The sequence below is a fragment of the Didymosphaeria variabile genome (genome assembly GCF_027946475.1).
Source record: "Didymosphaeria variabile strain IMI 356815 chromosome Unknown scaffold_6, whole genome shotgun sequence".
NCBI classification, from domain to species: domain Eukaryota; kingdom Fungi; phylum Ascomycota; class Dothideomycetes; order Pleosporales; family Didymosphaeriaceae; genus Didymosphaeria; species Didymosphaeria variabile.
Window position 1 is genome coordinate 223,946 of NW_026611625.1, and position 12,283 is coordinate 236,228.

Sequence of the window (12,283 nt, forward strand, 5' to 3'; positions counted from 1 at the left end):
ATCATTCAATCCTGTTTGGTTTGTCTAAATCAACAGCCTTTGATTTCCTTCGCAGATCAAGGTCAATTTGGTCTATCAAGACTACTCAACAGGGGTTGTGAGACCATTGCAGGTCACAAGTGCGCATACACATTCAACAGGTAAGAGAATACCTTTCCGTGATCCCTCAGTCAATCACCAACTAGTTCCAACCAAAAGAACCTCAACCACGAATACAAGGATTCAATCGTCATCTTCCACATCCAACTCTCGCATTGCAACCGCAATAGCCTGTGCAAAAGCTTGCAACAACGTCGTCATCATCTCCAGGCAGCGTCGCTTCACCTCCTGAGCGAGATCTTCGGCTGGTGCAAGTAACACATCGCTCGACCCATCTTCGTGCCAACCCAGAAGTTTCCCGAGGCCATTGTATGCGAGTGCCAAGGCACACATTTTCCACAATGCGACGAAGAACTCGGACGGGCCCTGCATTGCCTTGAAGAAGAAGAGGGAGCAATATGTCAGAGGCAAGAAAGACTCTCTAAGAGTCCGAGTGGCGGAAGTGTCCTCCAATTGACATGGGCCAATCTTGAAGATTCTTATGGCAGGCAACACTGTGTTGGATATGCCTTCGAGCTCTGCGGCGATCTTCGAACTACGGGTGCGGCGAGCGGTGCTGGTGCGTGGGTCAATGGAGTCGACATCTGCAACTCGGAAGCGGTGAAAGCGGAACTCGTGCCGGGCTATGGCATCCGAGATCTGTTGCTCGTTCGACTCAGATGCGTTGGCGCGGATTGATGCGTATTCGAGCGGGTCGCCAATGTTCAAGATTGATTCATCTGGAAGTACTTGGTTCTGAGCACTGGCGCGAAGATCGTCCACTGTTGTACTGATCAGTCTAGTCTCGATGCGTGTCACGATTAGCAAAGTCTACTCACATGGTGGGCTGTGACGAAGAGAACGTTGTCTAAGTAGAGCAGAGCCTACGTCGGCAAAGAGGCTGGTGGTGGAACCAGACGTGGACCCCTCGCATACATCGTGAATAGTCTCCTCTAGTGCTTCGATGGCCGCACTGATGGCATAGTCCCGCTCCTGCTCTTGAGCAATATTGGTGGGAGATGCAGCTTCCTTGCTCACGGCAGCGGGGGCAATGTCAGCTGTCGGCAAACCTTCTTCCAAATCGCCCTCGATACCGGGCACTTCCATCGCTTTTACGCTCTCATCCCTCGAACGCTCACGCTGTGGACCCTCGACGTCGTTCTCCCCCTCAACACCCTCGCGCTTTCTCATCTCCTCTCGCTCCTTGTACAACCGCATCTTGGCCATGTGACCCATCTCCTTATTCTCTTCCTTCAACTTCTCCCACTCATCCAGATCCAGTGTACGAGATCGCTCAGGAGGGAGAAATCCCAGCTCCTCGGAACCCGGCGAACGTTCCGAAGGATGCAGTCCCACCTTCTCAAAGCCAGGCTTGAAGTTCTCCACGCCTCCGGTCGGAGAAGCGCCTGGTGGTGACATGTTGTGGCCGGAGCTGAGGCTAGCACGAGAGTTGCTGCCCTTGAAGAAGTCCTTGAAGCGGTTGGACTTGCGGGAACCTTTCTGATCGGGGGTTTTGAGGGCGGCGAGGTGTTCGATGCTGTTTTCGGCGCTGAGGCGGGCCATGGTGGCGGCGTGCGTGTTAGCTGGGTTACAAGACGCGTGGAAGGTGCAGCTAATTTTGTTTAAGTAGAACGCGTGGGCGGGCGTTTGCTGCCAAGACGTACGGGTTTGTGAAGTCAGTGGTAGTTGGTTACCTAAGCGAGATGAATGTGGATGTCACATGCACTGCGCGTGAAGCGGGGCCAATTTGGCCCTGGAATTGCCCTCAACAGATTGTAAAAAGAGCTGTATTCTAATGGGCTACATCAAATCGCTGTGACTAATTCTTGTTATCGATCCCTAGGTATAAATCTTCCCATATCTAGGGGTGCAACATTAGAATGTATAGCTAGAGTTCCACCCTGAACAACATCTCGACCATACCAGACACTTTACACCAATACCGATCTTGCTTCATCCAGAAATCATCAATCCGCGTGGCTTTCTCAGCCGTCGTCAACCCCCAAAAACCCCCATCTCAAGCCGACACACGTGCGTCACAACTGTTGCGCAGGGCCAAGTAGCCGAGAACAGCGACCAAGAGCATGAGAAGCATACCCTTGAAGGTGCAGAGATCATGCTTGATGGTATGTGCAAATATAAGCTTTCCCTTGTCGTCATCCCTGCCCATGAAGAACTGATATGGGCTTGTGTCGCGGGACCGCTCAGCAGCGCCGCCGGCAAGGGGACGGTACTGAAGTGGATCAACTGCTTCGCAGTGTTAGTTCAATGTGAATAGACAGTACCATGAGCTTAGAACTTACCGTAGTTACGCATAACGTATCTCATATGTGAGGGTTCGAGTTCATCAGCAAAGAAGGACTTTGCATCGGGGTTGACCTTCTTGGACGACTCCTTGCGGGCGGCGGGTTCGCGAAGATTTACGAATGGTTCGCCGACTGTGAGCAATTAGTAGGTCGTTGGTAAAAGAGCTGAGATGTCATGGGACTTACTGTGGTCGTTCATACCAGTAGCTCGCTTCTTGTGGGATACCATGGTGACAGGAGTGGAGTGTTCTCGGATAGTTTGGGATCAGATGTTGGTTGAGAAAGGTTGTCCCAAGCGTGGGTGATCATAAAATGGAGCGTTGCGTCTTCAAGTAGTCGTGATGCGTGTTATTAGCGTGGCACAGGCGCATGGAGCCGTCGAAGAAGATCAGTGAAACACGAGGTCGATCTGGTCTGTGGTCGCGCAAGACAAAATTTGCCTCCACTTTCACACATGCGTCTGCCTGATGCTTCCAGCAGCGCGGCCCATGCAAACTTCGCCCAGTGTACGCCCATATGAACCCGCGAGTGGCCAAGTCTCGTTTTTATCATCCCCCTCACACTCGCACTCGTCTACCAACCCACCCAGACGCTGAGCCCGATTAGCAGCGAAAAACAAAAGCGCAACCATGCTCTCCGCCGTCTTGCGCATGGTCCACTTCCTGATTGTCAACATCATCGGCTGCCTCGTCCTCATCGCGATCTTCGTCCACGAGCCGACTTTCAAAGCCATCCACGAAGCGCTGTTCTACGTGCACATCGCTGCGCGCTTCGCGTTCCTATATCTCCGACTCCAGTTCCGGTACTTAATCGCAAATTCGACCGACCTGACGACCTGGCTCGCCTCGTATGGCCGCGAGGTCCTCGTCTTCTCCGCGCCAGCCCTTCGACCGGTCCTTCCTTGGGCGACGCGCTTCGGCACACAGACCGTGCACCTCAGCCCGCGCTTCTTGTGTTATGTTAATGGTGGAGTGGTGGAGGCCGGAAAGTACGTGGTTGATGTCGTTATGGGCAAGGATGCTGGTGAGCTGAAAGACATGTGGAAGGCTGTGGGCAAGGAGGTTGCTGGATTCTGCAAGGCGGATTCGAAGATCTGGGCGGCGGTTGGTCTTTGATTCTGAGTGTTTGGCATGATGTTTGGTCACGAAAGCGCATGCTGGTAAAGTGAGATTGTATGGCAAGCGCGGTTCTTCATATTTGCACAGAGGTGTTGATGGAGAGATGAGCATACTCGAAAGCAGATGAACACCGGGATCTGATTGACAGTAGTTTTCATGGTACGCAACTGTAGCACTCAGCGGAAAAAATTGTATACTCCGGATTCTTTTGACATACCAGTTGGCATCCGGTTTTACCGCAGCGAGAAACGAAAGCGTGCCAGACGCGCCCCTCCAAGTCAATACTAAAACCGTCCAAAGCAGCTGCCATAAGATGAAGTGAATTATCAAACTCTGAACGACCTGAGGGCCTGTGCGAGTGACTGCTCGAGAGTGAGCGTGAACTATCGTGAGTCTTGGCACCCTTTTGGGAAGTGACGCCACAGTCGCGCCTTCCGTTCAGCCTCAAGCACAACACGCGCCCAATTCCATCTGTCATAATCTCTCCCTGCTTTTGAATCACACTGTTGGCTTAACATTAACGCCTTGATTTCTATACCACAACCTCCATGGCCGAGACAGATCGCCTCAAGTGCGCCAAATGCGCACGTGTTCCCGGCGGCCCCAACTGCTTCGATGGGCTAATACTCTGCAAGTGCAAAGGTCGCTACTACTGCAACAAGGCTTGTCGAGAGGTGGATGCGGACGTTCATGGGCCCGACTGCAAGACGATCGAGTACCTGGCGCAGCCTGAGGACATGTTCAACGCCCCCGACATGATCAAGTGTCGCGACAAAACTTCCACCGAGATCGCTAGGCAAGAAGATGTGGTATACCACTTGATTCTCGTGGTACATTTTGGAGAGAAACCGAAGCGCGCGAGGTATATAGCGCCGTTCGTTGAGCTCGCTGGCCTCGAACAGAAGATCCAAGAGAAGGTGCAGGATGATTTCAGTACTGTGATACCGAGCGGCGCTTTCCTCTCTGAGCTGCTCCATGCACCGGTCAGCGGCCTAGCTGGTGTCGAGGAAGTCCATATTCCCTTCCATGGCCTCGAGGGCTCCATCACTTTCCTCATTCAGTACGAGAAACAAAACTACATCAAGTACTGCTACCGAAGTAGCGCCTGGAGCTTCGAGAAGCTGCTTTACACGGTGGTCGTCGATATCCCGAAGGTTGGGACCCGCCCGCATGAGATAAGAGGACAGTACGTGACCAAGGTGGAGGTTGAGGCTACTTTCGGAAGCATGGTCTCTGCGGTTGCGTGCGTGAAAGCAATGGTGGACCGGTGGAATAAGGAGAAGGGCAAGTACGAGGGAAAGATCATTCCTGTCGATCACGATTCTGTGCGCGGTGTCATGATATCGTCAAAGATAAAGATCATAGAGCTGAAGCATGTCCGCATTATCACGCGGACTCTGTGGCAGGCTGGGGCGCTCAAAGGGTCGAATGGAAAGGCGATCATGGTGGGATGCCAGGACAGGGATGGTTTTGCCCAACGCAGGCGGACGGTTGAGCATACAGAGCAAGAGAAGGCAGCGACAAACACAGCAGTGACTGGAAACCAGAGCAACCTCAAGAAGCGCACAATTGAGGAGATAGACCGAGAAGCAGACGCGGAGGCAACATCGAAGCGAACACGCATCGACCAACATGAACATCCAAAAACACAAGGAGAGACACTCGGGGCAATGCCCGAGGAACAGAACGCTCTCGCAAAGCGCCCAGGCCCGGACGAGTTTGTAGACCAAGATCGGAGCGAGGTCAAGCGCATACGCGTCGTCGAACACGTAGACTTGGGAGAGGACGAGGATGGAGAGGCAACGTAGTGTGTACGTGTTGAGGTAAGCTGCCTCATCTCTTTGTGTTACTACGCTGGTCCGGCTGATGGTCTACCTATGAAGGAGCGTGAGTCACCCTTGGCTACCTTAGGACTAGCGAGGGTGGTGACTTACTAAACCCGAGCTCCTCTGTAGTACTGCGAAGCAGGGCCATCGCAGGAATGGAGATACAGGCTTACAATTGAGTGACAAAGGAATCCAGGAGTTTTCGGCCTGAGCCTTGCTCATGAAGCAGCATTGGATTTGTTTGATAACTCTCTCCATGAAAGATGCGTCGGCCAAACGCAAGCTTCCGTTTATGAAATTCTCGAAGGCCACCCGTGGACAGGCGACTTTCACGTGTTTGTTCTTATCGGCATTTGTCTTGGGAGGACGTGTTCATACTTGTTCGAAACGTATAGTGACAATGCAATTTGGATTATTGTCCAACGACATACTACAATGCAAAGGTTGCTGCATGCGTCGAAGGTGATGAAGTAGGTGTTATTGATGTTGGGATGGAAGGCAAGCGCGAGGCTGACACTCGGACAGGTATGACGTAACACCGGGCTCGCGTAGTGGCCGGAATGTGAGTGGATGCAACGTCGCAATATCGCCGTGTCCACTCACCGCTCCTCCGCCCTACACTGCCTTCAGCCTCGCCGTGTTTTCTACTTTGCCTGCACGAAGCTGCACGTACGTTTCGTCCTGCGTCCTGCTTCCTGCATGAACATCACATTTGGTTCCACGAGCGGTCTGCATGCACGCCCTCTTCCCGAAAGGCACAACCACCTCTCAAATTCTAATCATCCACGCCCTACACGCCTTTTTGAGGCATGCAAGCAGATAAGCGTTGTGGTTGGCCCATCGTGAATAAACGACGGTGAGCTGTGGAGCCCACAAGCCGTCTTCCGGAGTCCCATAAGGCTGAGTACTAAGGCTTAGAACCTTGTAATCCCACGCGGAACAAGTCAGCTTGCGACGTTGACGGACCCTTGCATCGCTTTGATCGCAATGTATTCTTGAGTAAGGGCATCGGTCGAATCGGAGATCCTGGCTGGCGTGGTGGTCAGCTCGAATGTGTACACCCTAGCCGGATGATGTCGACTTATGCAGGGACAACTTCGACTCAGACCGCATACCGAAGACCCGGCTATAGGGGATGAGTGAGACATTTTCCTCTTGTGGGTCATTTGTATATCCGCGACTGTACTCGGTCTTGATGACTCTACCGAGTTCGACCAACTACCAACGACAGCACAGAGTTGCGCGTTCTGGAGAAAACCCGAGAAAGCCACATTGCGAAAGGAGACATCCCTAGACCGCCTCAACGTTCGAGAACGCTTCTATCTACACCTGACTGCATGCGATGACGCTGCACTGACAGTCCGTGCTCCTATCAATTGCTCAATCAACAGTATGCCTCTTGAACGTGGGGGCAAACAATAAGGCTATGCACAAGTTCCAGCGAGGCACAAGATGCATTCCATTTACCGCAAGAACACGTTACACTGTCACAAGGAGGACTAAATGTCGCATACTCAGCCTTCCCCGATGAGCGGTGGAGCAGCACCAGAATCATGAGAGGCTTGTTGCATCCAAGCATCTGGGCCAGATAACTGCTTCTGATTTGTGTTTCTCTGCACTCCTTGGTCAAATTGCATCCAAGAAGAGTCTTCACCTCCAGATCCTCCAACGAATGACTTGCTGTAACCATACGGAAACGACAGGAGTCGGTCAGGCTGGCAGTTGTGCCAACCAGATGCGGCTAGCTTTCCGCCCCAAAGCCACGCCGATATGGAACCCACCAAACGGGGGCCTCCACCCGTGGCTCGGCTACACGATGCCGGTGGACGCTACTGTCACGACTCATTCCTATTGATGGACATGCAGCATGTCACAGCTGGCATGGTTCGGTGCCTTGTCTGCCTGTCCGCCTTTTTGGAATGCGTGGACTAGCGCTGCATGGCAGTTCGATGGGACTGCGCCCGCCGTTGGATGCTGATTTGCTGCGAGCCAATCTGGGCGGGGATTTGGCGGCAGAGCCGAGGAGGACCCCGGGGTCTGACCGCCCCACTTAATTCTCACAGCGGGCTGTTGCTGAAAATACACCAAGCTCGTGCCGTCACTGCTGCGGCTGAATGCTTCAACGCAACGTTCAATCCTTTATTAACGTACTTTGAGCCCCCAATGGACGCCATCCGATCTCTACCATCTTCTCTACCCCTGGGCACGTTTAGCCGGGCGGACGACTGAAACATGGACTCCCAAATCTCGCATATCGACATGGTAAACATCACCAGACCGCAATCCAAAGCTCCCAGCATGGTCAACGAAGCTCCAGTTGCACCCCGGCCGCGGCTCCGGGTAAAGAAACAGCCGCCGCAGAAGAGCATCAATCAATTCTGGGACAAGTTCACCACCAAACATCCGGGCAAAGTGTTTACTGTCTTGCCGGACAACCTCTATGCGAAGCGCGCCGCGGCGAATGCGCCTCGAGGTTCTATACCTGGACAGAATGCGCTGGCTTCGTATCAGGAAGCAGCCGATGCCTGCATAAAGAAGGTCAGCAAGATAGCAAAAGAAAGTAGAAGGTTGAACCAGAAGTACCGCGACCCGCACTTCGACATTGAAGCCGACTTCAAGCGATCACAGCAAAACCCAGAAATACCACCAGACTGCCTTACAGCGCTCACAGAGGATACGACCACTTTTCAGCCCATGTCTGTCAAGAGAATCGAGGTACGACCCTACTCGGAAGCTACGCCGCAAGTGCCCCGCTAATTGCTTTTGCGTACTCTAGGACATCTTCGACCGACCACAATTCTTCATAGAGGGCGCGACCGCGAACGATGTCAGACAAGGAAATGATGGCGACTGCTGGTTCATGTCGGCGCTGGCCACCATAAGCAACAAAGAGGAGTTGATCCAGAGGGTCTGCGTTGCGCGCGACGAGCAGGTTGGCGTATACGGATTCGTGTTCCATAGAGGTAGGGACCCGAGGACTTCGCGACCAGAACAATGCGCTAACGTCGCACAGATGGAGAGTGGATCTCGGAAGTCATCGACGACAAGCTATACCTGATCAAGGAGGACTTCGATGAAGCCACGCTTGGCCGACACCAATGGTTGGAGCTACAGAACCGGAAGAGCCCCGAGGACGAATATCGCACGGCGATGCAGACTGGCTCTCGGGCCTTGTACTTCGCACAGTGCAGCGACCCCAATGAGACGTGGTTGCCACTGCTCGAGAAAGCGTATGCCAAGGCGCACGGGGACTATTCCGCCATTGATGGAGGCTTTGTAGGTGAGGGTATCGAAGATCTCACCGGCGGTGTCACATCAGAAGTGTTCGCCACGGACATCCTCGACAAGGATAAGTTCTGGCGCGAAGAGTTGCTCAATGTCAACAAGACATTCCTCTTCGGATGCGGCCAAATGGGCGGCATATATGGTCAAAGGCAAGGTATCCAAGAGAAGCATGCATACTCCATCATGGAGGCCCGCGAGATTGACGGGCAGCGGCTTCTCAAACTTCGCAATCCTTGGGGTCGGACCGAGTGGACTGGACGTTGGAGCGACGGTTCCGAAGAGTGGACGCCTGACTGGATGCAGAAGCTCAACCACAGATTCGGTGACGACGGTGTTTTCTGGATCTCCTATCAAGACCTTCTGCGACATTACCAGCACTTCGACCGAACGCGATTGTTCGGACCAGAGTGGACTGTCTCGCAGCAGTGGACGAGCGTCAATGTCCCTTGGTCGGTCGATTACCTAGACACGAAGTTCAAAATTCATCTCTCGAAGCCCAGTCCTGTCGTTATCGTGCTAAGCCAGTTGGACGATCGTTACTTCGAGGGCCTCCAGGGGCAGTACGAGTTTAACTTGCAGTTCCGTCTTCACAAAGACGACGAAGAGGACTATATCGTCCGCAGTAATACTGCCTACTTCATGAAGCGCTCCGTCTCGATGGAGTTGGATCTTGAAGCGGGCAACTACACTGTTCTGTTGAAGGTCAAGGCCACGCGGCTTGATGACCCAACACCCGAGGAGATTGTCCGCTTGAATTGCAACAAGCGACGTGAGAAGCTTCTCTCTATCGGTCTGTCTTACGATCTTGCACATGCCAAGGGACATTTCCGAGAGCAAGAGAAAGAAAAGCTCGAACGTGAGCGCGAGCAGAAGCTTGAGCGCAAGAAGGCGCAGATGAAGCAATCCTACGAGCAGCGCCAAAAGCTACAGAGAAAGGCTAAACTACGGCAGCAGAAGAAGGCCGCGAAGCAGTCGCACAAGAGGCCAAAGGCTAGCGACATCAGAGAAGTCGAGAAAAAGCTCGAAGACCTCACAGGACTAGGTATTAACGTTGATGATGAAGGCCGTCCTTCCGACGCTGAACCTGAGATCAAGCCAATGCATCCGAATGTGTCACGTCACACACGAGCTGCCAGCACTGGCGGTGTCGATATGGCTCGTAAACGATCTTCGAGCCCGAACGGCGGATATGGCGGCCGAGGTGGCTATAACCGTGGTCGCGACGGGTACAATGCAGCTCTGCCTGGAGCTTTGCAAGGTCGCGGAGGCTGTAAGTTCAATACAACAGATCTACATCCTCATCGAGGACTACTTGTACTGACCTATTCAGACAACCGCGATGCTGGTCAAGGATCAAGCATGGCTGAGGCTCTAGCGCAGTCCACGCAGACTATCACGACTCAGCGTTCATCAAGCCCCAGTCGTGGCTATGGTGGCCGCGGCGGATACAATCAAAACGCTGGCTTCGAAGGTAGAGGTGGGTACAATGCGAACGCTGCTGGCTTCGAAGGTCGCGGCGGGTACAACGCAGACGCATACCAGGGACGTGATGGCTACAACGGCCGCGACGGATACAATGGACGCGACGGCTATAATGGCCGAGATGGCTACAACGGGCGAGACGGCTACAACGAGGGCGGTCAAACCGACTCACCCATCCCCACTCCCCTTTCAGACGAGTTCCATCCTGGATCGCCTTCTCATCGACCCTATAGCCCTCGCCCCGATCGTCGACCTACCCAGCCTTCTCCCGCCGCATCGCGCCGAGCAACTCTCTCACCCATCCCTGGCATTCGTCCCGGTATCTCAGTCCCCCGTAGCCGGGTCGCAAGCGTAGCCTCCCATCGCGCCCGCCACGGCGTATACTCCCCGTCCGAGATGTCCGACTACTCCTCCTGGGACTCGGAGCTCGACGGCCCCGACTCATGCGACTCCGACTTCGACCCCTCGGATGAAGAAATGCAGCCGCGCTTCTACGAGCAACCGCGCTACCGCGGCCGCTACGTCTACGAGGACGAAGAAGACGAGTTCGAGCGCGACCCCTGGAACGCCGTCTGCATCCTCGGTCTGCGCGTCTTCTCTCAGGACACGGACGTCACTATCGAAGTGCACAATGGTGAAGGCGAGCGCAAGAAGAGCGGTGGCGATGGGGATGATCGCTCGTCGATTATCAGCGTGAGGCGCAAGGAGAAGGAGCTTGATGTGGATGATAGCGCGGCGGATGCGACGAGTCCGTTGAGGACGAGGGGGAACTTGGATAGTGCGCTTGCGGGGAGGGTGCAGCTTGTTGGGGGTGCGCCGGCGGGGAAGGAGAGGGATAGGCAGGGGACGGTGTCGTGAGGTAGCTCCGTTCCTTTTGATATGTGCTATGGTTCGAGGGTTCGGGGTCAGTCTAATGGTTTAATGTGTGTTTTGTCTTGGTAAGCGTTATAGCGAGCAAGGTGTTTGGAACGGTACATCTCTAATCAGGTCTGCGCGGGGTTATGGGCTAAATTGTTTTGGGGAGGGGTGTGCTTTTGGTGTTGGGGCAGGGGATGTTACGCGTTATTACGATGCCTTCTTATCACTAATACACATTTAGTTTTCTAGAAGTATTTTCTTCACCTCTATTTTAAAAAGGGCTTTATTGCGTAGTGAAGACAAGGGATTGAGCCTGTAGGCAGCCTCGTGTGCGGCTGCATAGGGGATTGGCTTTAGTACGAGGGTCCGCCGCACCTTACGGTAATATCGGGCGCAACGATGCTGGGCTGGGGTAAGGAGGTGAAGCAACAGGCGTGTGATGAGGTGTAGCAGCGGAGGTTCACTTTTTGCCAGCGGTAGTTCGTATGTGAACATATGGCTCGGCTTGTATTTGATAGATATGTTGTTGAAGAGCGAAGTGTGGCTTCGATGAGCGTTTCAAGCATGGAGCTATTGATATCGCGGAGGAGGTCCGAGTGGAAGGAAGAAGGATCGCATGTGAATCGTAAAGACGGAGACGATTTGGTGGAGTCTGGGAAGCATCGCTTTGTAGGTGGTATTCTGAGGAGGAACTCGGGTGGTGTAGAGATGGTACATGCTCTGAAGGAAGTAGCGTCGTTGGATATCGAGGAGTTCCTATTTTCTTGTATAGGGAGCGGGCGCGAGCGTGTCGCGCTCAGAAGGCTTGCGCCTGTTGGAGGGGCGCCATATGCGTTTTGGTGTCGTTGTACTTAGATGGAGAGACGTGGTGCACCATCTTGTTCTCACGGAGTGAGCGGAAGCTTTGGGTGAGTTTGGCGGTTTCGCTGGGCGTGGTATGATGCCCGAGTGGGAAGCAGTCTAGACCGGCATAGCTGGCACCAGATGGAGAGTTGCAGACGACGTTGCGCGGGCGATCTTGGGGTGGGAGTTGGGTGATAGGGATGGAATATGACATCTTTCTGGTTTTCTGGTTAGTGTTGGTGAGGCATGTATTGAGATGCCGGCATGTTGTCGATGTTGGGTGTAGGGATGAGGACAGCGCGTGCGCGTACACGCATCTCCGTTTGCAGAAGTAGTAAGATGGTCGAAGGAAAGAGTATACGCGATTTACAGGCGAATTCAAACTTCACTTGATACTTCTTACACTATAGTCGCGTTCTTGTTGCGGCGATGACATGACGGCAGATTTGGAGATACCGATGCGGAGATGTGAGAAACAACAGAAATT

The 12,283-nt window shown here is 53.6% G+C and overlaps 5 protein-coding genes across 5 annotated transcripts; 3 read left to right on the forward strand and 2 right to left on the reverse strand.

Annotated features, from left to right (window-relative positions):
- Positions 1 to 222: 222 nt before the first annotated feature.
- Positions 223 to 1,641, reverse strand: N0V89_008008 (uncharacterized protein; the record flags this gene model as incomplete). Its single annotated transcript, XM_056216767.1, has 2 exons — positions 223 to 860; positions 993 to 1,641. 2 exons carry the CDS (start codon positions 1,639 to 1,641, stop codon positions 223 to 225), a joined length of 1,287 nt encoding a protein of 428 aa, XP_056068323.1.
- A 454-nt stretch (positions 1,642 to 2,095) lies between these two features.
- Positions 2,096 to 2,613, reverse strand: N0V89_008009 (uncharacterized protein; the record flags this gene model as incomplete). The annotated part of the gene is made up of 3 exons (XM_056216768.1): positions 2,096 to 2,328; positions 2,382 to 2,516; positions 2,571 to 2,613. The coding sequence occupies 3 exons, from the start codon at positions 2,611 to 2,613 to the stop codon at positions 2,096 to 2,098; spliced, it is 411 nt and encodes a 136-aa protein (XP_056068324.1).
- Positions 2,614 to 3,013: 400 nt separating this feature from the next.
- N0V89_008010 (uncharacterized protein) lies at positions 3,014 to 3,499 on the forward strand (the record flags this gene model as incomplete). Its single annotated transcript, XM_056216769.1, has 1 exon — positions 3,014 to 3,499. One exon carries the CDS (start codon positions 3,014 to 3,016, stop codon positions 3,497 to 3,499), a length of 486 nt encoding a protein of 161 aa, XP_056068325.1.
- Positions 3,500 to 4,050: 551 nt separating this feature from the next.
- N0V89_008011 (uncharacterized protein) lies at positions 4,051 to 5,310 on the forward strand (the record flags this gene model as incomplete). The annotated part of the gene is made up of 1 exon (XM_056216770.1): positions 4,051 to 5,310. One exon carries the CDS (start codon positions 4,051 to 4,053, stop codon positions 5,308 to 5,310), a length of 1,260 nt encoding a protein of 419 aa, XP_056068326.1.
- A 2,250-nt stretch (positions 5,311 to 7,560) lies between these two features.
- On the forward strand, positions 7,561 to 10,953 carry N0V89_008012 (uncharacterized protein; the record flags this gene model as incomplete). Its single annotated transcript, XM_056216771.1, has 4 exons — positions 7,561 to 8,043; positions 8,105 to 8,291; positions 8,342 to 9,883; positions 9,944 to 10,953. The coding sequence occupies 4 exons, from the start codon at positions 7,561 to 7,563 to the stop codon at positions 10,951 to 10,953; spliced, it is 3,222 nt and encodes a 1,073-aa protein (XP_056068327.1).
- Positions 10,954 to 12,283: the final 1,330 nt, after the last annotated feature.